We start from the raw sequence: 27,711 nt of genomic DNA on the forward strand, positions 1-27,711 counted from the left end.
TACTTTTGTCCTACGTACTTTAGCGATACGTACTTTAGTCCTAAAATCACTGATCAGCCACTGGTCGCAGGTGGCGCTGTATCCACAACTTATCCTAGATGTCGCTTTCTAGGCTTACACGCTGGGTGGGCATCGCGAGATCGTATGGCAAAAAAGTGCATCTTTTGCTGTTGCATCAAAGTTTACGACTCAAATTTCCTTACGAAACAAAAATACCATCTCAAAAATGTCACTGTCTCCCAGCCTATTATATTCGCAAGCTCAGAAAATATCTAACAGGCATCTATAACTCTTCAGGGCAACTAGATCCATTCCATACGCAATACGCAGAGAACTACAGATGAGGCATTCAGCAGGACTCGCGAGACGACACATTATCTATGAATGTTCATGGGCACACGGACATAATCTAAATGACAAATATTGTCACCTGGATTCCGCCCCCTCCCACGCTTCCAGCGCCTCCAACAGAACCTTCATGTCGCCCCGGTGTTTCATGAGGAAGGCTCCATTGAGATGAAACACGGGGATGTCGTAGCGGTAGAGTTTGTACCAGCGTCGGTTCTCCGGCAGCGTGATGTCCACCTTCCGCAGCGTCACCTGAAACGGTGTTACCGGGTGTTATGTTACCGCAGTCAGCTGGGGTCGGGCGCCACAGATAACACCCTCGACTGCACCCGCCCGCGACACCCTGCCGACGCCGTTCTCACAACCCGGCGTCACAATCCCGCGAGTCGGCAGGAAAACAATGTTCTACACAGCTGCGCCGGGTCAGCAGACATGTTTTGAGGTCACCAATCACTAATCAGCCATGAGTGTTTGTTCGGTGTTCAATTTTCCCGTGATTGGATCACGATACCCGTGAGAAGTGGACACACCCAATGCAGCGGGGCTGGGGGAGTGGGTGTCACCCGGCATTGACCTGCCCCTCGCCGGCCAGGCGGCCACACCTACCCGGTGCAGTGCCGGCGACAGTGCCTCCAGGGCATCGTCACACAGAGGGCACGGCGTCTTGGTGTAGAGGGTGAGCTCCGGCAGCCGTTTTCCCGGTGGGCTCTGACAGCTGTCAACAAAAAAGAGGGACTGTTTCAGAGCGGTTTATATAGCCTTGGTTCAGAGCATAGGTACAATCCAAACAGGTTATGAGAGGGGAAGGAAAAGAAAGGGAGGGGAGATGAGAGGAGAGACAGGGAAGCATAAAAAACGGCAATTTGCAACTTCCAGGATAAAATGGTGAAGGGTGAGGATAAAAGATCTACTGCTCAGAATCCATAAAGGCTGCATCAAAAGCCACTGAACTTGAAGAGCAAAATAAAATAAATTCCAGCTTCCAAATAAGTGAATTGCTCCCATTAGCAATACATACAACAAAGTAGGTGTCTTATCAAAGCTTAGGTAGGTACACGTACCTATTGTAATTATACAGATAGGTACTTACAAACGTCTACGAAGAGATGTCGAGCTTGGTTGAATTCGAATATTGCCGGAGCTTCTGCTCCCTAAGCTCCCAACTGCCCGAAAGAACTTCAGGGAAACATTACACACAACCATTCTCAAAAATAAGATAAAGAGGGGGGCAGCCCATTTGTTGTCTACTCTTTAGTTATTTACTAAAAGCTGCTTATAGGGGAGCTCAAGGGGAGCTTATGTCGATATGGGTGTTCAAAAGTCTAATAGCCATGGAGTGCATTGGCCATCACCAGGTAACCTGCAGAAGTTGTTCAAATTCGCAGCAAGTTGCTAGGCAACGCTCGACTTTTCCAATCGCGAGCTGCAAAAACTATACAATTAAACATATTCGTTTGTAATACATTTATGGTGTGATTGCTTCATATGTGGCATACACGCAGGGTATATTGAGTGAAGCATACACGGTTCCAAGGCCGTGTATATTAGGCACGGTTCGTGATTTTGGTTTTGGACATTTTGGATTTGGAGTTGTATAGGTATTTAGGGTATGTACCATTGAAAGTTGTTAATATTTTTATATTTGGCTGCACATCAAGTATATTACAATTTACAGCACTGAGCACTGATCGTGAATTTAATGTGCGAGATATGTGGCTCAGGTATCATAGGCGGCGGAACGGGGGGGGGGGCACCGTCGCACCGAGCCCATCTGATTTTTTTTTATTTTGGCATTTTAACATTATCCCTATGGGTGTTGCATGAAAAGGATGGGACCAAAAGCCTGGGTCGTTCCAGACAAATGTCTCCCCTTAATTCCTATCATCCTTGCGGCTCTGAAATGGTCTTAGACGGAATGAGCCTAGCCCAACAAAACAAAAACAGACTCGACAATCACTTTCTCTCACATCTTCCTCAGGACGTACAAATCCTGCTCCTCTGCACCTCAAACCCATTAACTGAAGGTGTTCCGCCTCCACGGTTAGGCATTTATTTGTTTTGGAAAGCAGTTGAATATTGTTTTTCAGTTCATAATTATTACTGATTCTAGGTACCTACTTAAGCTGCTATTGCTTTTTTGCTGGTGAAAAAATCATTTTGTATCCAATGCCTTTGCAACATACCCTAACACTCCAAGCATTATATAACCTTAAAGGGACTATCCCACCTTCTAAAATGTTGTTAAAACCAATTAAATTGTGCCCGACTTTATAGATTGGATGACCAGGAACACGGTTCTGGCATTTGTTTTTCATTAAACATCTTAGGCTTCCCATATTCCAAACACAAACTTTCAAATATGTGACGTCACAGCCCAAAATTACCTCCTTCCCCAGGCCACATTACTGTCATAAAGCTGATTCCTTTTACTCTGTAGGCACCACAACAAAGTTCAGACCAAGTTTTAAGCGATTTTTCAACGAACAAACCCATTTAAATCAGAATGACTAAACGAGGTGACGTCACACTAACGGTCGTTCCATGTTGAAGATAGGGCCTTGTACAAGGCCCATTTTCAAATGAAGGGAACGAATTTCTTCAACACCAAGAGGCCGCGGGGGTTGCAACCAAGATAGATAGTGGTTTCTGAACCTCGCCGCAAACTTGGCTATCTCAACTCAAATCCCATGTTAAAGGTGGGATAGTCCCTTTAAAATCATGATCTCACCTTAAAATCATGATCTCGACAAGTCTTAAAAATGTGCAGCAGTCATCAAGCAGGCACCAATGTTTTTTCATGGAAATTGATTTTGAATAATGTCATATTCAGCTGGTTTTTATCATATCAGATGCATACTTCTAAATGTTTGCTACCAATGCCATTTATGTTCTTGTGGTTCTGAATTCCAAACTCCAAACCCATATCAAGGAGGTACTATGAAGGTAGTGCTTGGAATGGGTAGTGCCTCAGATAGCCTCTAACTATGCATTAAATGTAACAGTGTTTAAGATGCTATGGTAAAGGATAATGTATCTCGTTTCTCTCCACTTTTCAGCTAAGCTGGACACAACAAACATCATTTTGCTAGATGCATTGAACAGAAGCCAAACACTGAAGCTGAAGTGGCACTGGCAGCTGGAATGATGTATCATTTCAGCTCTGGCGAGGTGCCTCAGTCTGTCATTGATGGTGTCACTCAGCTAGCATTATTACCACAGCCATCCATCACTCACATAGCTGAGAACATTCTGAAATATCTAACTGGCGTGGGAGGAGTCAACAAGGAGGCTATGGCAGAGGCTGTCTCAGAGTTCTCAGCTACTGCAGGCATTGATATTGGGCAGGCCCAGGGTCTTGTCAAGATACTGCTCAACATCTTGAAGGCATCATATCGAGGAGGCCTTACCTCAGTCCAAGTAGCAGAGGACTTCCAGAAACTAACGGGATCAACAGAGACCACGAAGTCCATCACTAGCCTGTGGTCTACGTACGTCCACAAATCAGACACATCTGTTGATGCAGCCAAATCAAGCGCAGATATACTTCCCGCAGCCACACCAGCCAGCACTGCCAGCACGAAGCCTGCCCCGGCGGCTGTGGCAGCAGAGGCCGGTCCGGCGCCGGCGGACGGGGCCGATCCGCCGGCCGAGGCCCCGCTCACCGGCCTGGACGACCTGCTGGAGACGGGCGGCGTGCGCTGCTTCGACGAGCTCGAGGACATCCAGTGGAGGTTCGGCGTGACGGCGGCCAGCAGTGAGCCGGCGCGCGTCGGCCGCACGTTCGTCCGGCTGGCGCTGCACGTGCTGGCGCCGGACGGAGCGCGCCGCGTGCGCCACGTGCAGCTGGGCGTCAGCCAGTTCTACTCGCTGCTGCACCAGCTGGAGAAGGCGCGGGCCATGGCCAGGTTCATGTGAACTGTGAAACTAGCGTACACGTGAACTGCAGTGTGATAGGACATTCCAAACACCGACACCGTCGGGACTCGCCAAGTTGTCGGTAGCGAGCTGGGAGAAAGTCGGCAGGGCGCCGCGATTCAGTCACTCGTGTGCTAAGAGTCCAGCGACATGTGCCTAGTTCTGAGGTGGTCGGCAGGCGGTGTGGCCAGTGACGGCGCTGGGGTGGCTGGTGACCGGTATCCACAGAGTATTCGGAAAGGACGGGAAAATCGGCGGCGAGATGACACTCCCAATGGCGAGTTTTTGTACCAGTGTATGTCGCATTGCTCATTGCTTAGGGTTGTAGGAGTGCCATTATACATTTATATTTGTTATTCTCGATTGATGTACTCGTTATGGACTTTGTTGGCGAGTTGTTGGTGCGAGGTGAGGAGTTCGATTGCCATTTGAACATCCCGTGTAGTCGGTGAATGCGTAACCCCGCACGCAACACGCTGTGATTCACGTGACTGCATGGTACGCCAGCCAATCACCAATAAGTGATAGTATACGATGGTGTGTTACAACAAAGCATGTATTTACTCGCAATATACAGCTGATTGCCAAACGGGACCAGTGTAAGCACCGAGTATCTGATAAACAACACAAATGTTACAAAGTACCTATCCCCTCATCCCCCAAATAAAAAACGACCACTGCAGGCTAGGCAACTCAGCGATCCTGGTCCCGACACCCCTCCACCAGTGGGACGGGCCGTCTCTCCCCCCCCCCCCCGCCACCAACTCCCCCTTCAACCGTCGCCCTCGGCGCCGGCCGGCTCCTGTAGACTGAGCGCGGCCGTCCGGTCCACGTCTGAGGCGGAGAGCGAGACGGCGGCGTCCGGCGTGGTCGGACAGTCGCCGCCAGGTTTTGCCAGCTGGTCTGTGCGCTTCTTCTCCACTGCGTCCTGGTACGGCGGGTTGATGGGCGGCTGGTTCGGGGGACGATACTCGTACTCGGCGCCCTCGCTCAGCTGCCGGGGTAGAGAGTGAAGGACATCAGAGAGAAGGCACATACAACAGTGACCCGGGAACACAATGAGGGGGCCAGGGGAGGGCATTTATCCCATTGCCGGAGGAGTCAGTGAGGACACTCAGGGGACGGCCGGATGTCGGACTCGCACCAGAGGACTGTCAGATATAGAGTGTCTGACGGATTCAGCTTCCGTCGAAACAACTAGGAATTGCCTGACGGTCGCGGAGTGCAGTAATTTGCTGAGTTGGCAGTATAGAACAAACGGACAAACTGGGGCTAGCTGTCTCATGGAAAGCATGGTGTACGTACTCAACTGAATAATAATATTGGATTTTACGCTGCATCAAATTGGCTGAAAAGACCGAAGCAACTCTGCAAAGCTCAAACAATTTCTGACCTCCCACGTAAAGAAGTCGGCGTCACCCCTATCAACTCTCAGATGGGCAGAAGTCGGCTGGTCCAGCCCCTCCCCTCCTCACCCCCGACGACTGACCTGCAGGGGGTAGGTGAGATCGGCGTCGTAGCCGGAGAGGTCGCCGCACGCCAGGAACGGCACCAGCACCCGGTTGGGGCCGCTCAGCTGGTCCAGATCCGAGTACTGGTGGTCCAGCAGCGGGTTGGTCATGTTGGGAACGTACCCCTCCGGCGGCCGGTAGTCCTCGCACACCACAAACGACTCTGTCGAAGGAGGAGAGACAGACATGCAGTCAGACACGGCCGGCAGTCCTCGCACACCACAAACGACTCTGTCGGAGGGACGGAGATATCAAGTCAGACACGGATGTCAAGCCAGCCGGCGTGAATGTTCGGAGGCTACGTGCCGACGAGGCTCATCATGAGGCAAATTATATACTACATTGCGAAATCGGCTACCTGAACAGCAGCCAGCAGCCAGCAGCCAGGGATTGACAATATGGTGAGAGGAGAACTGAGAATGATGTTTATACTAGACATCGCAGTCGCGTACAAACTGGCCGAGATGGCGCTGAAATCGACTGAAGGGGGCGGCCAGTCGATCGGGGAATCAGCAGATATGGTGACAAAACGCGAAAGAGGGGCGGTAGGTACTGGAAGAAAAGAGGGAGAGGGAGATAAACGAAGAAGAACTGAGAAAGCTAGAGAGCATTAGATAGCGTGAGAGAGATAGGGCGACAGACGGACGTCGGAGACGGAAACAGAGTCGCGGTGCGTTTACTGACCGATGCTGGAGTTCCGGCTGCTGCGCGGCTTGGCCACGGTGACGCGGCTGAAGAACACCTTCAGCTGCGAGTACAGCAGCGTCACGTCCTTGCCGCGGAAGATCTTGGCCACGAATGTGCCGCCCGGCGCCAGCACGTGCGTCGTGATGTTGAGCGCCGCCAGCAGCAGCTGGGCCTGTCAGAACAAACGGTGACAGTCAGATGGACGGGAATGATGTAGACTCACTCGGAACCTACGTCTCGTGTCTGCGGCATCCCTGTGGCCGAAACCCATCCACCTACTTCCTAATCGAACAAGATTAACCTAACCCCACAACATATTCTTATAAGGAATCTTGTGAATACCTTTTCCACTTTAACCTTATTTGACTGTGTCCCAGCTCACGCCAAAGTCTCCGCTGTACCACAGCTGTTCTCCAGGTCGGCCTGCCCCGCCGCCCTCCCACGCACCTGGATGTACTCGTCCAGATCGTGCAGTCCGGTAACGTCCGGCGCGCCGTCACAGACCACCAGCTGCGCCTGCTGGCCGCTGAACTCGGAGATAATCTGCTCGGCCGTCGAGCGCTTGGTGATGTCGCCCTGGATCTGAATGACGCCCGGCAGCGGCGCCATCGCCTGCAGGTCCACGGCCACGATCTTGACGTCGCCGCCGGCGGTGCCGTCCTTCCTGTGCGTGGCGGAAGGGGAGGGTCGGTCTCAAACGGTACACTCGCCAAGCCAGGCATCTGAATTATAAAAGGGCTACAGAGTCTGAGTCAGAATCCATTTTGTAAAGTAGGACTCACAATCACCAAAAACCTGTGAAGTCTGCATCCCTAATACATAATGGGATAACATGACTGTGTTTCATCACAGCTGGGTGATTACACAATGCACACACTTGATACTTGGTGACAATCAAGATTCAAGTGTCACATAGGTATCCAACAAACTCAAAATGATTGCATTGTGATCACCAGACTTACGTCAGTTTCCTGGAAAGGACCTGACTCCAGCTGCCAGGCGCAGCACACAAATCCACTACTCTGGTCACATCTGTAACACAAATTCATTGTACACTCACTGAATGCTTATTGCTATATGTCACAGTACTCACATACACAAATAAATATGACTTGAATCATTGAATAAGGTTTCTGGTGGTGCAATGAGTTTTAACCTGATCAGTGGAAAACAGTTACAATAGAGTTGGAGCAGTCACTGAAAACATTTAGCTTATCTGAAGTAATTTCATGCACACACTGGCCTGGCCTGAATTTTGCATGATAAAATGTAATGGTATGGCAGCTTGATTAATATGTTATGCTATGGTAGCATATATTAGTACCTTTGAAAATGTCAAATTCTTCATCAATCTGCAGAAGTTTAAATGCACTTCTTGCCCTCCATCCTTCTTCCTTTGCCAATCTGTAATAAATATCTCTTTTGTCCTTTGATGAGCGTCCCATCTTAAGAAATCCTGTAAATATCAGAATAGAAATAGAATATGACACATCACATCGTGCATTTCACTACATTGCTCAAACATAGCACTTTTCATGGTCCAATCTGCTGCTAACTTGGGCCCTGTTTCACCGGTGATAGCAGCACGCCACTATCAAATTGCGCGAGCTGACGTAATGTGATGACGTCATACTGCTGACGTAAGGGGCAATTCTGGCGCACGATTGCCGCAATATTGTTTTATGTCATCAACTAAATGTTCGAAGTTTACGTCCAAATTTTCCTTAAACCTAACTTCTTTTAAATACATCATATTTAGAAAAATATATAATAAAAATAAATATACTATAATGACTGCGTAAACTCTTACTATTAGTCTCATACGTCACTTAATGCCGCGGCCAAGGTCGCGGCCATCGTGCGCCGGAACTGCCCATAATGTCAGCAGTATGGCGTCATGACATGACGTCAGCTCGCGAAACCTGATAGCAGCGTGCTGCTATCAGGTTTCGCGCTATCGGTGATAGCAGCGTGCTGCTATCACCGGTGAAACAGGGCCCTGGTAGGTACCTAGAACAACAGATTATGAATGCCAACTCCAGCAGATTGTAGTGACAGCGTGAATTCCGTGGAATCAGGAGAGTTTAATTACATCTAAGAGATGTAAGTGTCAAGTGATTACAGACATCAAACAAATTAAAAATATTTATAAGGCATCACATGAGGGAAAAAAACATTATAACTGGACAAAAAAAAAAATTGGCATGAATTTTGGAATGAATCCAATATTTTTTTAGTAAACCTAGAGATTGGGTCAAACTTTAGCTATTGTGTGTTAGGTTAGGTAAGGATAGGTAGGTAGGTAGGTAGGTTAGGTCATGCTAGCCTATGCCATGTTTATCCCATTCACTCTGGTTCAAAATATAAATTGTAGATGACAATTTGGCCTGGAATCACCAGACACATCAACCCTGGTCCCTGGCTTAAAATTGTCTTGATGAACATCAGCTTACAGCTAAGTATTAAAACAAAAATCACAACTAAGAAATTACAACTACAGCTACCTTTTGCACCCTATAAGAACAAGAGAAAATCACAAAATAAAAACATGAAAGGATTTAAGGAAATAACATGTCTTTCTAAGTTTAAAAACTGATACCACACATTGCTACTTACAATATTTGTTTATAAAAAAAACATCTATGCTTCAGTTCTCACTCAATTTTCAATTCTCAATTGAATTACCTGTCACTGTTGAGTCCAGAGTCCAGTAAGCTCAAGTTAAGTTAGTTATCAAGGCCATCACAGGTCAGGCTAGATTAGGTTTTGGCATTTCTGCTTGTAGCGTAGATAGGTACCAGTTTTTATTAGTAAATGATTGTATCAACATCTTCAGAATGTGACATGCGTCATGACATCCTGAAGATAGGCTAAGCCGAAAAATATTGATATAAATTAATGATTTTGTTTATTATGCAATATCAACTAAAATGTGCAAAGAATGATCATAAGGTTATTATTACGCAGGTTCTCTTTACTTACAAAAGTCTGGTTTTCATTTTTTTTTTAAATTGAGCACAGACCAGGGGCCAGGGCCAGGGCATCAAAAGCGACTTTCTTGATCGGCCAAGACAGACTCATGAAACTTGAAATCGACTTAGAAAATTTGATGACATGATCTGATACCGTGGGATGGAAGATGTGATGTGAATGTTAAAATGTGTCGATGTGAATATTAAAAGGCAAATACCACGGCCTGCAATTTTCATATAAATGCATGTCAATATACAGTTATTCCCATACACAAGGCCATCTATAGCCCATACATGGTGCTGTTCGGGACCAATCTTGTAAGGATTGATTTCCTGGAGGTAGCGACAAATTGCCTAGCAACAACCAAAGTTGCCTGGCAATATGGGTGCGTTGGCTAAACGATTCAGTTATTGAACAGGTATAGTAATGCAACAAACGCGTCATAAATGAAATTTATCGAAATAAGAAACATGTGTTCGAAAATTTTGTTTCTCCTTCGGCAATTAGTAGTTGCCTAGCAACAGCAGCGTTGTTTGCACTATGGCAGCCAATTGCTAGGCAACAAGCATTGTTACTGGTGGGGTGATCAGGTTCTGCACTCAGCAACTAATGGCGACTGGCCTGCAAAGTTTGACGCCTATCAAGTAAATTGATGTAGACGCCTACACTTGGCCTACACCACTGCTTGCCTACACTTGTGGTAAACGCCTATCTCCGGCCGCCGCTGATCCAGATCGCCGCTGATTATCGCAAGCTGATCGCAAGCAGGGTATATTGACTTACATCGCAAGGCCGTCGCAGTCGAGCACAAGTCGAGCCATTGTCGAGCTCAAGCTGGACCCTTGGCTGGACTTGGCTGGACCGTTCGGCGTGGCATTTTAACCAAGGCGGTACATAAATTGTAGCATTGAGAAATGTCAGTTTCAGTTTTAAAAGAGTGCAATAGAGGGAAATGACCAGGTGGTGTTTATTTGTACAGTATGGACAAAAACTGGGGCGACGGTTCAGTTTGTTTCCCTCAGTAAAAATTATGAAATCAAAGAAAGTGAAAACCAGTAAAACGACTTTTGGGCGAAGAACGAGCGAGCGAGATAGTGAGCCCTGCAGGTGCGGAAGGGCGAGAGGGTACTTCCAACAGGCTTGTGCAAAGCGCCCTTCTAACCGCTCGCTAGCGGTGTGCCAAATTTGAATGCAATTGGCCCAGCCGTTCGGCGTTCCTGAGATCTGGAGGTGGCATTCTGCACGTGCGCACGTGCAAACGGGGTCCAAACTTACTTTTGCACAGCACTCTACTAACTGGTCCCCAACCGTGTACCAAATTTGAGCGCAATCGGCCCAGCCGTTTTCGAGATCTGGGAGTGCCCCCTGCACGTGTGCACGTGCAGTAGCACCCTAACCGCCACACATGGGATTGCATTGCCTGGTGGGTGCCTACCTGTATGTCAAGTTTCAGCGAAATCGCCCCAGTAATTACAGTTATTGAAATGGGAGCAAAATTGGCACCTCTTCTTTTTGCATTTTGCACGTGCAGTGGGGGTCAGGTCAGTCTGGTCACATAGATCAAGAGTATCTGACCTTTGGTAGAAGGGGTGCAGCCACCCTAAAAAAATTACCGCAAGACAATCGCCCAAGCGGCTGCTGAGATATGGGCCTCTCAAAATCATTACTTTTGCAAAACAGCTTGAACACCCTTGACTTTTCACGTGGCACGACGGTCACTGAGATGTATCAAAAGTAGTCAATTACGGGGTAGAAGGGATTACCCAGGAAAATTACCCAGGAAAAAGATCGCAGGCCAATCGGTCCAGCGGTTGCTGAGGTATAAGCCTCTCAAAAGCGTTACAGGCCGGGCCGGGCCGCTCATACTGAGATTTTTCCGTTATATTGAAAAGACTCGCTGCGCTCGCTCGCTCATAATAAATAAATTGTCATCAAACTCAAATAATGTCTGTTTATGAACTTTGCTCTGTTAGCGAGTCCAGAGTATATAGAACATCGACATATTAGCCAGGCATATCTATCATCTAAGGGGGGCTTTTAGGGCAAATGTCCGCCTCACAGTTGGTTCTCTGAATCTGCCCATGGATGACCTGCACCAGCAATGATGGCCAATTTGCACTAGCCTATACCAACCATGCTGAAAATATATTCCAGCTCATAGCAAGGCCTATAAGTTTAAGCCTTGTAACATCATAAATTATGATTTAATTAAGTGCTAGCAAACATAACAATTCCATTTGGTAGCTACCTAATGTTTGATTATTTTGATCTATGGTGACATATCACTGCATCCCATTGCATTGAAAGCAGGTCCAGGGTCTGCTTTCAATTCATTTTTATATGTATTTGATTGGATTATGTAATTCACTGAATAAACACTTTCTTTTCAGGCTCTGTCTGAAAGTGATACAGCAGGAATACTCTCTGAGTTTGTAGTCATGGTGACTGTGGAGATATATGAGTTTGTAAGACTATTCTTTGAGGTAAGTACATTTTGTCATGCTTTGAAGACTTGGCTGAAAAAGGCTGTAATCAATGGCATATGCTTGTGAAGGCACGATGCATAACAATCAAGTTTTTTATGTCCAACAGTGGTAGCTATCTAACCATTATTAGATTGTTACTGAAGGTGCTGTATTCCTAAATACATCTTTTGGGAAAACTCAGTGACAAAAAGATCATTAATATCAGATTTCATGCTGTCGTCCTTTTTTATCCTTATTTCTGTGAAAATTTGGCCTCAGGTCAAGATCATGACCTGACTGGGAAAGGTCGTGCTGCATATGAGTCGATCCGTATCATCGAGCTGAGCACATCTAAGGCATTTTCATCGCTCTAGCGTGCCTCTATCAAAAGATATTCGCAAAAAAGCTGTTAGTATTCATGACCTGAGATGACCTTAGGGCATAAACGGAGGTCACGGGTGCTATTTGCATGTTAAGTATGTCATAGTTACTTGTAATTCAGTGTTTGGAGTGTTAACCCTCGCCGGCACAGGGAGGGTTGATGCCCCCCCCCCCCAAGGTTTTTCGCGAATAGCTCGCGTAAAAAGCGGCCGATCGCGACGAAACTTTCAGTACCCTCGCATTAAATTTTACACCTACCCTGAAAATTTCATGACCCTGACGCAAATGACCTTTGACCTGTGACCTATTTTCCGAGGCTATGTTTGGCTGGAATCGCGTTTCGGCGTATGGCAGCTCGCATTAGCCGCGCGTTTGCAGTTTTTTTCGTGGTTTCTAACGTTCGAACACTTGATTTGATGTTGTCCCCATGCATTAGGGTGGATGTCAAAGTCATCTGAAATCTGAAGGTCAGGTCAGGTCATTGACCTTTGGTGACCTCGGTTCACTTTTTCGAGTTTTACATGTTTCTTGGCTAGTTTTTGGAGCTGAATTCGAATTTAGCAACCATCTGAACATTTACGAAGTGGTTTTGGTGCCTTCGTAAAATGTTACGAAACTGTCAGAGGCGGTTGGCACCTACTACGAATAACCGTCACGACCCCCTACTGGTTGACCTGACCTGACCTGACCCGACCTGATCTAAATGCTTAAAGACATTGTCTGTGATCAAAACCAACACGATATTCGTGATCAGCACCCCGAAAAAACCCATAGCAGCCACGCTTCACGACTTTCTAATAGGTCCCAATATTCCCGACTTTTGGGACATTGACCTGACCTGGAAGGTCAATCGATGACATAGACCCTTAAAATTGGATATCATCGGCTTCCTCTCGTGACGGGCAACGCCGCAACACGCTCGTTTTTTTCCGCGAAGCTCTAGCTCGATCAGGGGCCAAACGCGAGGGGGTCGTACCCCCCCCCCCTTGTGCCGTCGAAGGACGCAAAATGGCCTGTGCCGGCGAGGGTTAAGAGTGGCTTTCGTTCAAAAGAGGCATCTTTCAATTTTCCCCTATTGACCAAGGTCCCCTATTGAAGAGGAGGTCGCAAAATTAGGTCACCGATATCAAAATTCTGAGATAAACATTTTGTGCATACTGTTGCTGTTAGCTAGCACTGAACTTTGAAAGTGATCGGTCTCTCGGTGTGGCTATGGCCAGGGTAACTTTTAAAGGGGGGGGGGGGAAGGGGAATTTTCCCCCTTCGAAAATTCCGCTCCCCCTTTCAAATTGTGCGTGAACGGCTAGGGAGGGAAGGGGGAATTTCCCCCTTTCAAATTTATTTTTGAGCCCATTTTCAATCAATTCGTTACTCAGCTTCTATAATCATCGTTGATCAGACTCTAGTCATCAGTCAACGTTGCTGGCGCTTAGATAATTTTCAATTTGAGGTTCCATCCAACCATTTTACGTTCAGTGCAGCGGGAACTCCAGATTTGACCCGATACCGATCGGATGGTCGGTGGGACCGTCTCTTGTCTTGTCTCTTCCGTCTCTTCGCAATCACTGACATATCGCTACAGGCGTCGGCGTAGAAACCGGTTGGGGACGGGGGTCATGACCTCTCCGAACCAAGGGTCTTCCTTCGAACCAGGGTCCTTCAATCGGTCTTGGCCCGCGTGTTAACCTCTCTCTATTTAGAAAGGCTCTACTTGATGTTTGGCCAGGGTAATAGGTTGATACTACTGATTGACATTTGCAAGGGCGCAGTCAAGTTGGGACCTCCCCCGCCCCCTACCGCCAAGGAAGGTACCTACGTATATTTTTAGCTAATTTATTTTTTAGCAGCCTAACAATATAAAGTGGCCAGAATCCGGGGAGAGAGTAGGATTTGGGGGTAGGTAAGGTTCTGCAGGCGCCATCCTAACAAAAACCTAATGGCAAATTGGGCCCCCTTTCAGATGCCCCTGGATCCGCCCTTGCCCCGAACTTTATTCCCCCTCTCGACTTTTCCTGTAAAAGTAACCCTGGCTATGGCATACCTTGAACTTTTCATGAGCTGAAGTCATTTGAAGTGACCTGGTGACCTGACCTTGAGTAACCTCGGTCTGAACTTTTGACAGCATGTGCATGAAAAGGTGTGCCAAAAACGGCGGTGCTCCGCGCCGCCCTTTTTGAGATATTCGTGAAAAACTTCAAAGGGGTGTTTACCCCCCCCCCCCAGCAGTGCGTGGGTTAAAGAGATCAGTATGTGCTGTGTAAATTGTAATAAGTATGCATGTCTGTCCAGTCCTCTCATAAGGCGGAGGAAGGGAGTGAGAGCAAATGATGTCAGCTGGCTGTCTGAATGCTGCTTACAATGTGCAACCTTTCAGGTTCCGATCTACCACTTAATATTGGAGGCGGTGCTCATCATCTGGGTGCTTAGTCTGATTCTGAAAAGGACTAAAAAATCCAAGTCCTCGTTATCAGAGAAGGTGAGTTCCAAGTACCTACACTCTAAAAGTTAAGAAGGTATGTTCCACTGCCCGCGGTCAGTCTTTGCCAGCGATAAGTGCAGCCTTGATCCCTCGCTCGTAGTAGAAGTATAATCACCCTTCAAGGCGTTTTTGTTATCCTTTTTTGTTACGGTTGCGACTGCGATGTTGGTTTGAAAACACCGCCAATGATCATGTCCAGTGTCCGTGGAATGCACCCGAGCTCCATCAAGTAAAGCCTGCTATTGGCATTGCATTATAGGAAACACAGTGTCAGGTCACTCACAAGGCCATCATTTTAATAGAATGTGTGGTAGTTAAACGTTACCTACAGCCTGACCCATTATCGAGTCTTGGTTTGGCCTGGCGCTGTCAGACATCCGCCCTTTGGACAATCTGAATAAATGCTATGTGGGTAGTTTTCCCACGATAACCAGAGCCCTAGTGGCAAACCTTAAAAATGAATGTTTGGTCGGCTGCAGATTTCAACCACCGGTGCATGAAAGCTCCGCTTATCGCTGACAAAGTGGATGGCTATGGTCCAGATGATGACAGCCCAGCGTCGTTGAAGCTTTTGTAGATGACTAATAGGCATCAGTTTTTTTTTTAAAGTTTGTCATTGTTCCCTAATATTTAGAGAATGCCGTTTCCGTACATCACATGATGTTTGTATTTCCAGTTCCCACTCATACTAACCCTGAGCTTCATGTCGTCAGGCCAGCCTGTGGGATAGGCTCTCTGAGCATGTGAGTTCATCCACCAATGTCTTACGTCGGCCGGCAGCCACGTCAGACCCTGTCGCGTCCAGTCCATCACGCTTTGTTTTGTCGACCACGTCGATTGTCGATGTTAGGTTATGTCAGTCAGAAGGGCACTCAACTCAGTATTTTTGAGCGACCAGCGTCCATCACCATAATGCCTGCCTTCCACCAGTGTCGCACCTCCGCACATGCCTCAGTGTCTCGCTGCTATGTGTTTTCCGCAGTGTGCCGCACTTCGCTGGCCCTTCTTTGAGTGTCACATTCATCCGTATTCCGTGCTCACGTCCCCGTTTTCGTTGTCCACGTTTTCACTCGTATTACAGCAGGAAACTGCTGACAACCTGCTTATACAGCTGCACTGCTTCTTTCTCATCTTCTTGGGATGAATCTCAACTGAAATGTCTGTCATTCCTGCGTTTTACACGCACCCCCAAAGCTTATTCGTCAGTTGGTTCGTCTAATGCTTGTAAACCTTATTGCCAAAACACTCGCGTTCGTTAATGTGAGCTATTTTGTCCACGCCGGTAACTGGAGTCCTTTCATTGTGTCATTGTGCTGCACTTTTTATGTGGAACTACGGTTTCTGCGAGTCGGCTTCTTTGCCGTTTGGCCATGCATCTGTACCGGGTGGCCCAGAAAAAACGTTCCCAACTTCAAATCAATATTTCTCAAAAAGTGATAAAGATACAACATTGAAACTTCGAATAGTCAATGCGGCACACATTTTTAGTAAATGGTGTGATTTTCATGGTGTTCGGTAAATAACTTTTTAACCGGTTCGTGTTTCAAGCATGCCATGTAAAAATTACTTTTTTGCTCCGATGTTTACTAAAAAATGTAGGTGAACAGGTCACTTTCACCCCGCGGCACCGCGGCCTAGAGCCATGACTTCTACTGGCAGCTAGTCTCATTGATGGTTCGGGTCTCAGGATGACACATTCCCTCAGGCAACCATGATGGCTTTGTGCCAGCGGCATCGGAAGAAGTTTCCAGTTTTCTAACAATCTTGTGGCTCAAATGCTTTCCTGGCTTACATTCCTGGGAAAAGGTAGCTTTTCAACCAGTTTTTTTTTTGTCATCTGCTGGCAATGTTGTTTTTCATAAGCTATAAATCATAATTCTGTGGTCTTCTGGCACGGGAACGAGTCTGCTTTAGTTTGTTTTCCTTATTCGGTCGATTTACTGTTTGATCTACTGAAAGGAGGGTTTTCAGCAGTAATCCATGCACCGTGCCACTCCTGCTCGAAACATGACTTGGTGTTGAAACGAATGGCATCCATGAGCACCATTTTGGCTCAGTATTTGAATATTTGGCACATAAGTGAGACAAAAATATTTAAAATAAGAACATACGTGTTGGTTTCATTCACGTGCTCTATTTTTCATTCTTTTTTATAACATGGGACGTCTAACCCAATCATCCTTATCGTTTGACATCGGCAAAAAAAGCAAAAACGTCTTGCTTAATTCAACTCAAGATTGCCAGCTTGAAAATGATGGTATAGTGTTGTAATTTGGCATACCAATGCGCATAGAAATGACGCAAACTTGATGAAAATTTTGGCTCGTTATTTGAACTCGAATTTGATATACAGGCCTCCAAAGTTCGGAACGTTTTTTCTGGGCCACCCGGTATATTTATTATTTTGATCCGCAAAGCTGAGTGTCATAATAAATTTCGAGCTATTGTGTGCATTTCACTTAAAACATAAGATTTAACTGTGCGTGCTTCGCCGTCTAACCCTGTGTCGGTTGTTTGTTCAGGAGAAGGAAGAGCTCATTCAGGAGTGGACTCCTGAGCCCCTGGTGCCTGATGACGCTGACCTGAACCCCATCAAATATGACGTCATTCAAGGAAAGGTGAGCGGCCGATGTGATACCAATGCGTCGTGTTTGGAAGAGATGCCGGGGGATACAATAATGCAACTTTCATGCTCTCTATCGCCGCTCGAGTTCAAGCGCGTTCCCACTTTGTACTTGCGTGGCCTGTTTTCACATTCTCGATGCAATGTTTCGATTACCGCTTGATCTCGCTCTGGTGTTCACACCACCAGTACCATCTGCCACATCAGGTCGATCTGACTCACTCCGCTTGCCCCTCTCCTCAGGTGGGGAAGCACGTGACTATTGGCGGCCGCCAGTACCTGAACGCTGCCACGCACAACTTCCTGGGAATGGTCGGCGACGACCGGGTGGAGGAGGCGGCCGTTCGTTGTCTGCGCAAGTACGGCGTCGGCTCGTGCGGGCCGCGCGCCTTCTACGGAACCATCGGTCAGTGGCGCGGCGGACAGGGGAGGGGGGGGGGGGGGGACATAGTATCGGGACAGAGGGAGAGGGAAGCGAATCGGTGGAAGGAGGCCTCTTTTAGTGATTCGATAGTACTTCTCAGTGATCCGGAGGTAGTTGTATTTTTTCTGATCTGGTATGTTTTCCTCTTCCTTGAGATGGCTGGATTTAGTGTCTGACTGTTCGGCTTTTCTGTTAGGACGGGCATCACATGAATGTCTTGTGCTAACGGCCTTTGTCACCGCTATATACTTTCTGGTGCCTCGTGATTGTGTCATGGTTTATGATAGCGGGCCTTGCGCCCCCCCCCCCACCCCTCCCTCCCTCTGTGCATCCCCTGCCCTCCTCGTCTCACCGCTCTCTGTCCCCAGACGTGCACCTGGACCTGGAGAAGCGCGTCACCCAGTTCCTGGGCACCGAGGAGGCGGTGCTGTACTCGCTGGGATTCTCCACTGTGGCCAGCGCCATACCCGCCTACGCCAAACGCTCGGACGTCATCTTCGCGTGAGTCGTCATGGTCGGCCGTCTGCGCCAGTGGAGAGAAGGGATTGTTTGCTTTATTCAGAGTTGCTAACAAGTTCAAGGCTGACAGCGTCATGTCCTAACTAGACGGTTAATGAGACCTCCACCGTCCTTTCCACCGAATTTTCATGTGGGGGTCAGAAAGTGGAATGAGAGGAGCTCGACGTTTTTCGGTCCGTGTTCAGTGATTACGGAGCGAGCGAAGCGAGCGGAGTCTTTCCTTAGATTAACGGAAATTTCTGAGTATGAGCGGCCGGCCGGCCGGCCGGCCGTGCGGACGCTTTTGCGAGGCTTATATCTCAGCAACCACTTGACCGATTTACATGCGGTAATTTTTGTAGGGTAGCTTCATTCCTTCTACCAAGTATTGGACTACTCCCGATGCATGTGGGTGACCCCTTATGCACGTGCCACGTGCAAAACGAAGAGGTGTCAGTTTTGTAATTGTTGCAATATCTCGGTAACTACTTGGCCGATCGCGCTGAAAGTTGGCATGTAGGTAGGCACCCACTAGGCACTGGATATCCATGTGCCAGAGTTGGGGTGCTGCTGCACGTGCGCACGTGCAGGGGTCGTTTCCAGATCTCGAGAACGGCTCGACCGATTGCGCTCAAATTTGGTACACAGTTAGGGACCGGTTAGCAGGGTGCCGTGCACAAGTCAGTTGGGACCCATTTTGCACGTGCGCACGTGCAGGGTGCCGCTTCCAGATCTCGAGAACGGCTGGGCCGATTGTGCCCAAATTTGGCACATCGCTAGAGACCGGTTAGTAGGGTGCCGTGCACAAGTCAGTTGGAGGTACCCCCTCGAAATTTCGCACGTGCAAGGCCCACCCTCTCGCTCGCTCCGTTAGTCGCCCCATAAGGCGTTATACTGGTGGTATGCTGTGTTTCCGGCTTCTTGATAATTGGGTCGGGTGATAACGATAAGGCGTTTTCGCGGTCTTGTTGATCGTGCTTATTGTCGTCTGTTGCTTACTTTTCGGTAAATTAGTGATTTATACCTGCATACTGCTTTGAGCGTTCACAGTCTGACCATTCTGCCCACCACGTTCCAGAGACGAGGCGGTGTGTTTCGCCATCCAGAAGGGTCTGCAGGCGTCCCGCAGTGAGATACGCTACTTCCGCCACAACGACACCGCCCACCTGGAGCAGCTGATCGAGGAGCACAACAAGGCCAGCAAAAAGGTAAGGTACTGCTCTTCCCCTTACCCCCCCCCCCACCCGAATCCCCACCCCCCACCCCCACCCCCATCCAGTGCTAGTCCCCCCGTCACCTGGAGCATCTGATCGAGGAGCACAACAAGGCCAGCAAAAAGGTAGGATATCTCTCCAGTCTCCACCCTTCCTTGGGATAGATCACCTGGAGCAGCTGATCGAGGAGCGCAACGAGGCCAGCAAAAGGGTGAGCTAGCTCTCCACCCCTAGTTACACCCACTAATGGTTCCTCCTGGCACCTGGAGCAGGTGATGTAGAGGAACAGGAGGCCAGCAAGAAAGTAAGCTTCATCCCTTATCCCCAGTAATGGTCCCTGCACTCAGCTGGAGCAGCTGATGTAGAGGAGCATAATCTGTCAGCAGAGAGGACCGCAAGATAGGTACCTCTCCCTTTCTCGGTAATGGGCTATTCGGGCAGCTTCTGACAGAGAGCACAGTCAGGTGAACGGAAAGCTTAGTAGCTGTTTTCTGACAGTGGGGTTCTGTAGACAGACGTGCCATCCGTTCATGATCTCCTTTGCGATCGAATTTTGAAGCATATTTCAGACAGCCTGTCCAGACTCCAGGGCTACCTTTGAATCCGTCATAAATGCTAATCTCCAGACTGAAGGTCATGTCCCTCACGCGCTGACGTCTTCCCCTTCGTGCAGCTGAAGCCGAAGCAGGCGGCGCTGGTGCGTCGCTTCCTGGTGGTGGAGGGTATATACGCCAACACAGGCGCCGTGTGCCCCCTGCCCGAGCTGCTGCGACTCAAGGAGGCCCACAAGCTGCGCTTGTTCGTGGACGAGTCGCTGTCGTTCGGAGTGCTGGGAGATACCGGACGCGGGCTCACCGAACACTTTGGAGTCACGGTGGGTGGCACGATGGCTGTAGAGTGCGGTGGATGGGGTCACCCTATCTGTAACTGACGAATGGGGACACAGTCAGAGTTTTAATCTTCCCTGCTACTGAAGGGGATAATAAGGATGCTGAGGTGACTTTCCCGTTGCAGAACCATGTAATTTATTTATGAATCGTAAAATACGCGACCCCATACTTCATTGATGAATGATGCTCTATCTCCCTGTGGTCGGCCTGAAACGTGCCGTCGCGCATCGTGTCCTCTGCTCACCGTTGACCGTGTACCAACATCGGCAGGCTCGCGACGTGGACCTGATCTGTGTCAGCATGGAGGCGTCGCTGGGCTCGGTGGGTGGATTTACCACCGGCTCCTTCTACGTGGCCGACCACCAGCGGCTCAGCGGACAGGGTATATAGAGGGGGTGTACTTTAACACCGGTTTATTTGAATCTTCATCATATACCGCCGCCAATATAGCTTTCCTATCCAGTGAGCCCGTCTCAATCTGTAGTTATCCCGCCCCGTCAGCCTGTCTGTGTAATGTGTGCCGTCCAAGTACGCTCTCCTCCCTGGCTAACCCTGCTCCTTGCGGCGCGCAGGTTACGTGTTCTCAGCCGCCCTGGCGCCGCTGTGCGCTGCCGCTGCCATGTGTGTCATCGACCAGCTGGACGAACAGCCCGAGATGACGGCCAAGCTGCGCAGCGTCTGCCGGGCCATGCACAAGGCGCTGGCAAACATCGACGGGTATGGGCACGCTGCGGGAGGAAAAATGAGAGGGGGTCACACTTCACAGGCTTAATCCGCTGGGCTTGTGTGTTAACTGGTAACGGTTTAAATTGTCGCATTATTTTGTCGTTTATTGATGTGATGATCACCTTGTTTTGACAGATTAACTTAATCGTCCTATCAATCGTGTGTCGTCTTTAACAATGGTATTTGATTTCTTCTCTGGCACACCTACTCTGTTTTGTGCTGCAACTTAGAGCTGTAGTTGAGTTCCATTGGTCTTCATACTCTTGTACAGAGCTCTAACTGTGCGCATTGTCGGTTGACCCGTGTCTACCCGGCAGTCTGGAGCTGTGCGGTGACGAGGTCTCGCCGGTCAAGTTCTTGCAGCTGTCCAAGCCGCGGCTGGAGCGGCAGCAGTCCGAGGCCGTCCTTCAGCACATCGTGGACCAGGTGAGACTAAATACTGCGGGTGCCGGCCGTGGCACATACTGGCTCTTACTGGTTCCAGCCGGTTAATGCTGGATCGAGCTCCACTGTGTGACTTTTTGGTGGCACGGACAGCTGAACGATTTTAAAAATAAACCGACCCCATATCAGTGGCACAACTTAGTTGCCAACTTGCTTGTGTGACGGCTAACGCTCTGACGTTCATCACTACTCGTCGGTCGTGCTTTCCTGCCCCGTTCCGTGCCCGGCATCTGATGCATGCTCTGTGATAAGCAGCGTCTGTAGCGGGTCCCCCTGTCGCTGAGGGGCCAGCTCGCCGATTGTGGCGCTATCCAGCCATCGAACTGGGCCGGATGGTACAAAAACGGTGCCGGCAGACTCGGTGTGAGGTGGGCGGCACGGCGGACCGGTGTCGTGATTCCGCGCCCAGAGGAATAGAATCTGTGGTTGTACCGACTATGGCACACGAATGAAGATCTGCTGTGATTCGTTTTGTGGGGTTTCCAGGCTACGTTTACTACATATTTTGAGTAGCAATAGACAAATTTATATATTGAGACGGGTTACACAACACATTCGGGTGAGCGCGTTTCGTTGTAAAGACTTTATCAACACCCTTTCGGAAAAAGAAGCAATACAGACACACAAGAATAATGGCACACATTATTCTTGTGTGTCTGTATTGTTTCTATTTCCGAAAGGGTGTTGATAAAGTCTTTACGACGAAATGCGTTCACCCGAATGTGTTGTGTAACCCGTCTCAATATACGCTACATGTTTTAGCTGTTTACATCAACTAAGTTCCACGAAGGGGTATTGCCCGCCTACAGCGTCAGCAGCAATTATTACAAAGCCGCACGGTATGCGTCAACTCAACCCTCGGACTCCCCGGTCACCACGGACTACGATAGTGGTTATATAGGTACTCCACCGTGAGGTTAACCCCTTGGCTTTTATCGCTTTCCCCTCCAACCCACGCAGCCTACATTGCTGCGGTGTTATGGCCCGACTGTTTTGGCGTCAATACGCTGCCCGGGAGTCTGAGCGTCGTTTGGACACATCACATCACAGCCCGGAAGTCGGGGAGTTCCTAGCTCAGTCCCGGTGCCAGATATCAACCGGTGATGATTGTATCCTGCCCCACTCCCTGTGGATGGGTGGACGGAAGGATGTGGTACTCAGTCTGTAGGGCAAAGGGGATCCGTAAGAAGTGTTTTCTGATTGTCCAGAACTCATAACGGCCGGTGAATGGTCTTCTCATAAGTCTCAACTTACGAACGGCAGTACAACAATGACCGGCACTGCAATCTGGTATTCTTATTTGCACACCTGTTAGATAAACAGGTTCAGTATAGTCGGTAAAACTCGGAATATGGCGCAGATCATCAGAGCACTAAATCATAGAAATCATCTCGCCCACGCCACACTGTTAGGACTTTTGTATATTTTGCACTTTGAAATCATCTTCAGTCACATTCATTTTGCTGCATTCCCCCGCTGCGTGCCGTTTTCATGTCTCATGTCCCCGGTCCATCTGGTGACCTCTCTGTGGCGCCGACCGGTCGCGGTCCTGTCCGTGGGTGGTCTGTGCGCGTCTGTCAGCCACCCTCCTCCACTGTCTGTCCGCCGCGCGGCCGGCGTATCCCACCACCGCGCCGGACAGCCTCACACTCCGGTCACACGCATCCCTGTCTATGAGCGGCGAACACGACTGCGGCGTGTGACATTGGCGCAGTTTTTGGCGTGCTCTCTGTCCTTCGGAGTGCGCGTCAGCGTTCAGTGTCGCGCTCATGACGTGACGTTAAGACGCAGCCGTGTGGCGATCGATGGAAAGTTCCCAGGAGTGCCGTGACTGGCTCGAGACTATCGGGCAATCGTGGGATTTCGGTGCTGGCGGGCATTCATTTTATTCGGCGCAGTTAATTTTCAAAAGTGTGGTCTGATAGTAAGATGTATCTAGTGAATGACGGCTTGTGGACTGTGGTGGTTTAGTTGTGTTAGAATATTGCATGGCAACTCTCACTCCGGTCTTATTTTGCTTGTGGTGGATCAGTTGTGTTAGAATATTGCATCGTAGCTCTCACTCCGGTTTTAAAAAAGATTGTTTTCATAATACTGCTGTATTTCTATTTTTGTGCCACACCCAGACACGGTCGGACCTGCATCTGGTGACGATCCGATTAGTCTCGTCTCTCCATCTCCTGATGCATATGTTAATTTCCCGGCGCTGCACAGTCGGATCGGACGGCAACATTTAGGCAAATATGTCCACTTCCGCGTCGTTATTATCCCCCGTGAAGGTCTCGGCTTTGGCTTGTATCCGCGCTGATCCCTGTGTTGATCTGTGCTGGCCCGCCCTCGGCTCAGGGCTGATTTGAGGACTCAGCGGCAGACTCGGCGCTGATCTGAGGACTAAGCGGCAGACTCAGCGCTGATCTTGGGCTGAGCCGAGTAGGATCTCCTGTTGACTGTCACATGGCGTCAGTTTCTGGACCGGGTCGGCTGAGGGACGCCCTTGTCACTGTGGTCTGAAGAAGTGGGACAGACGGATGGAATGGCCGTTTTCTATGTCCTTTTACTGTATTAAATTTTGTCCTATAGCTCCTGACGGCCTGGACAATCATAGGGATGGTATATATCGTGTGATTGAATATTAGATGCCGATGTCGCACTGGCTCTGTCCGGTGTGACTTAATGTAAACTTATGCTCCTTTGCCGAGGGCCGGTAAGGTCCTGACGCCGGCTCAGTCTGACTGCATAGTATAATTTTACTGTATCACTGTATGTTCCAGTGTCGTGAGGCCGGTATTGCCCTGACTGTGTGATTCGGGAGGTCGGCATCGTCCTGATGTGTGACTGTGTGTTTCCATGTGTTCCAGTGTCGTGAGGCCGGTATCGCCCTGACGCGGGCCTAGTGTGACTTTGTGTTTCCATGTGTTCCAGTGCCGTGAGGCCGGTATCGCCCGGACTGCCCCGTGTGACCGTACCCATGTGTTTTGTTCCAGTGCCGGGAGGCCGGTATCGCGCTGACGCGGGCCCACTACCTGGAGCCGGAGGAGCACCGCCTGCCTCCGCCGGCCATCCGCGTCACCTGCAATAGACTGATGGAGCCAGAGGACATCCGCAGCATCGAGACAGCGCTGTCCAGGGCGGCCGGAGCCGTCCTTGGATAGATGGTCTGAACCTGTCCGGTCTGACCCGACCCGGTCAGACACCTGGCCCAGTTCGGCCTGACCTCAGCCAGTCCTGCTTGACCTCACTCGGCCTGGTCTGACCAGCTCACCTGGTCGTGACGTCCAGTCAATGAATAACGAGCGATCGAGAGACGTGAGCACAAGAGCGATGCTGTGACACTAAAGGCATCAGACATTGGGTATGGGAACATGGGGACTAAACTGGGAGTCATGGGACGGTGCGGCTGCGGTAACTGCTGTATGGGAGAGAAGAACTGTTAGTCGATGGGTTCGTTAGTGCTTTGAGATTAGCCTGGGATACTCCCAAAACACCGTCCGTTGGGACTGTATGGCGGTTCAGCTGATGGGTTGACGGATATTGAAGGTATAGAAGAAGGAAGGGTAGAGAAGGGTGTACTTACCACATACCAACCTGCGTTCTGGGACTAACAGGGATGTCGGTTAATAGGTGGATTGTAGCGATGTGTGGTGATTATAATGACCAGAGCTGGGCAAGTGCGTTCCTTTAGTGCGTTCCTGCGTTCTTCCGTACGTACGCACCACCCTTTTTAGGAACGCAAGAACGCAGGAACGCAAAGTTTTTCAAAGGAACGCAAGTAAGAGGAACGCACCACCCGAAATTTTGAAGCGTTCCTGCGTTCTTGCGGAACCACCCGAAAAATTATATTGCTGCCAATGACCTCTGTGTCAAATGTTTGAATCTCGAGTACGTGTGTTTGCCGGTAGAGGCGCCACTTGTTAGTCGAATCGAGGAAGGCTTGCTTAGATTTAGTGGTGATGTTTACTATTCGATTCGGTTTCAGGCATTAAAGATTTTTAGTGGTGATGTTTACTATTCGATTCAGTTTCAGGCATTAAATGTGTAGAGTAAATATGATAACTTTTACTAAGATACATCTTTTAACTAAACTATTGTTTTTAAGCAGGTCGTATTTTTGTTGAAAACCCTACGGATGATATTGGTAAAACGTATTTCAGATATTCGATTCGGAAAAGAGATGTCGAGTTGCTTTTCGGCCCCACGTCGCCATTCTGGGTATTCTGTGATCGATTCGCCCCGTGTTTGGTTGGGCCCGCGCCGCGTGGTTCGGCGGTATTTTTTAGGGAGGAACGCAGGAACGCAGGAACGCTAACGCACCGAACGAAAAAAAATTGAGGAACGCTATTCCAGGAACGCACTAACCGCGGCCGGAGGAACGCAGGAACGCTAACGCACTACCGAAAATCGAGGAACGCGCCCAGCTCTGATAATGACACTGCCAACTGCACCGATTGTGAATGTGATGTGTCCTTCGCATCCAGCAGTCCTGGAAAACAGGTGGTGCCTGTTACTTCGCTAGGTGCCATTGCAGCCATGTAACAACCTCTGGGTGCCAGCTGGCTGACGGGACCGAAGTGTCCCTACGTCCGCGTGCCTCGGGTGTTATGTCTCTGTGGGTGGGGTTACCGGTCGGGAAATCGAAAACGCATCATATATGTCGGGTTTTCGAGTGATTTACTACACGCACGCACACTGCACACGGCTGAGCGTTGTTTGCTGGAGGTGTTCAGTTGTGTCGCCACAAGACGATGGCGTCAGGGTGCCTTTGCGAGTTCATAATACCGCGCACATACATTTGAACGGTGGTGTCGGAGGGTTTATACACTCGTTTAGCGGCCAGTGTGCTTTTTCACAATGGTCACGCCGCAGCCTTTTTCGAAGCACAGCCTTGATTTTCTGCGATGTGCCGTGCCTTATTGCTTGTTATGGAACCTTACGAATCAAGTGTGGTAACTTTTGCACGAGCTTGTTACGCTTCCATGTATCGCATTCGTCATGTTTTGCAGGTTTTCTTACATTTGTTTTGTATTCCGTTCTGCATATGACATATCTTTTGTTACCAATAACGTTTTGATGAACGCTTGGTATGTTCATCATGTTCATCTACTCGTATGTTTGGTCTCAAACTAGGCATTTGATTCGATGTTACTGCTTCCGCTATTACTGTTGTGTATGCATAGGTATAGGTACATATGTGTGCCTGACTTGAAATATTTCAGATTTGCTTAGGTTGATTCTGCAATTATGTTACTAGAATATAAATGGCACGACCGTCGTGGAATATCGTATTTATCGTCGTCACATTGTGTATATCGTTGGGACGTGACAGTTACTTTCGTTTGCACGAGAATGGCCCTCAAAGTGCCGGAAGCCTGCTCTGAAAGTGCGAATCCCGTTTAGTATTGCATACTGTTTATTGAACTGTAATTTGGCCCAACTTAATTTCTTGACTTGATATTTGGTGTTGTGTAATGTGTAATAGATTATGTAGGTATAATTTGCATGACGCGATCCATGGTCCAGGAATAATGCAACCGGAAACCCAGACCGCCCAGGCCAACAATGCGTCATCGGTATGAGACCGATATTGGTTATACCGGTTATACTCTGGTTCACCCGGTTCACTGGTGACGCAATTTACCATACGTTATGACGCAACAACCTGTTGCGATAGAAATTTGCTATATTGTCAATGGTCTGCGATTTTCTGCGAAAATTTTGCTGACTGACTCTAAGATTTTCCTCAGATCCTGAGAAGATAGGGACGAATATCTGATCTACGTGATGGAAAAAGAGAAACCATTGAAAGTTGAAAAATGAAACACCTAGGTTTTCTATATTATAAGCGCACATTGTTGTTTTAAGATACGGTTTTAAGCAACGCAGAAAGCCTCGGACAACGTACAACGTGTGGGGAAGCTGACCAGCAAAATTTGTATAGTATTGCGTCTTAGGCAATTCAATCTCCTTGGGAGAAACTTGGCTCAGGCAGGACTTCCATCTTGGTATTTTCGTTTATGCCTTCAAGTGAATGTTTCATACCTAAAAGCTTAAAATTGATAGAAAGTTACTTCTATGAAAAGAAAATGGCAATGAAGTAGGGCCGGGGTTCATCCATAGTCATTTCATCGTCGTGACT

The 27,711-nt window shown here is 48.7% G+C and overlaps 3 protein-coding genes across 16 annotated transcripts; 1 reads left to right on the forward strand and 2 right to left on the reverse strand.

The window, feature by feature from the left end:
* Positions 1-233: 233 nt before the first annotated feature.
* Positions 234-1,775, reverse strand: LOC122366728 (glutaredoxin-like protein C5orf63 homolog). The gene is made up of 3 exons (XM_043339266.1): positions 1,439-1,775; positions 955-1,063; positions 234-600 (listed from the first exon to the last, which is right to left on the reverse strand). The coding sequence occupies exons 1-3, from the start codon at positions 1,549-1,551 to the stop codon at positions 427-429; spliced, it is 396 nt and encodes a 131-aa protein (XP_043195201.1). The 5' UTR covers positions 1,552-1,775; the 3' UTR covers positions 234-426.
* A 3,028-nt stretch (positions 1,776-4,803) lies between these two features.
* LOC122366628 (putative tRNA (cytidine(32)/guanosine(34)-2'-O)-methyltransferase) lies at positions 4,804-9,857 on the reverse strand. Of its 9 annotated transcripts, none has more exons than XM_043339114.1 (7): positions 9,728-9,857; positions 7,786-7,917; positions 7,424-7,493; positions 6,909-7,125; positions 6,459-6,633; positions 5,753-5,937; positions 4,804-5,257 (listed from the first exon to the last, which is right to left on the reverse strand). In XM_043339114.1, the coding sequence occupies exons 2-7, from the start codon at positions 7,904-7,906 to the stop codon at positions 5,036-5,038; spliced, it is 990 nt and encodes a 329-aa protein (XP_043195049.1). In that variant the 5' UTR covers positions 7,907-7,917; positions 9,728-9,857; the 3' UTR covers positions 4,804-5,035. The 9 variants fall into 9 exon arrangements, with proteins under 9 accessions (XP_043195049.1, XP_043195039.1, XP_043195058.1 ...); XM_043339104.1 differs by lacking the exon at positions 9,728-9,857 and adding an exon at positions 9,705-9,727; XM_043339123.1 differs by lacking the exon at positions 9,728-9,857 and adding an exon at positions 9,444-9,716.
* Positions 9,858-10,074: 217 nt separating this feature from the next.
* Positions 10,075-27,060, forward strand: LOC122366602 (serine palmitoyltransferase 1-like). 6 transcript variants are annotated; one of them, XM_043339036.1, is made up of 13 exons: positions 10,080-10,134; positions 11,825-11,917; positions 14,655-14,756; positions 15,473-15,502; positions 17,282-17,377; positions 17,626-17,788; positions 18,175-18,307; positions 19,383-19,512; positions 20,192-20,392; positions 20,679-20,790; positions 20,981-21,125; positions 21,452-21,560; positions 24,563-27,060. In XM_043339036.1, the coding sequence occupies exons 2-13, from the start codon at positions 11,873-11,875 to the stop codon at positions 24,728-24,730; spliced, it is 1,434 nt and encodes a 477-aa protein (XP_043194971.1). In that variant the 5' UTR covers positions 10,080-10,134; positions 11,825-11,872; the 3' UTR covers positions 24,731-27,060. The 6 variants fall into 6 exon arrangements, with proteins under 6 accessions (XP_043195000.1, XP_043194971.1, XP_043195017.1 ...); XM_043339045.1 differs by lacking the exon at positions 10,080-10,134 and adding an exon at positions 10,150-10,203; XM_043339056.1 differs by lacking the exon at positions 10,080-10,134 and adding an exon at positions 10,304-10,324.
* Positions 27,061-27,711: the final 651 nt, after the last annotated feature.

This window comes from Amphibalanus amphitrite, unplaced genomic scaffold (genome assembly GCF_019059575.1).
Source record: "Amphibalanus amphitrite isolate SeventyFive unplaced genomic scaffold, NRLGWU_Aamphi_draft 000030F_arrow, whole genome shotgun sequence".
Lineage (NCBI taxonomy): Eukaryota > Metazoa > Arthropoda > Thecostraca > Balanomorpha > Balanidae > Amphibalanus > Amphibalanus amphitrite.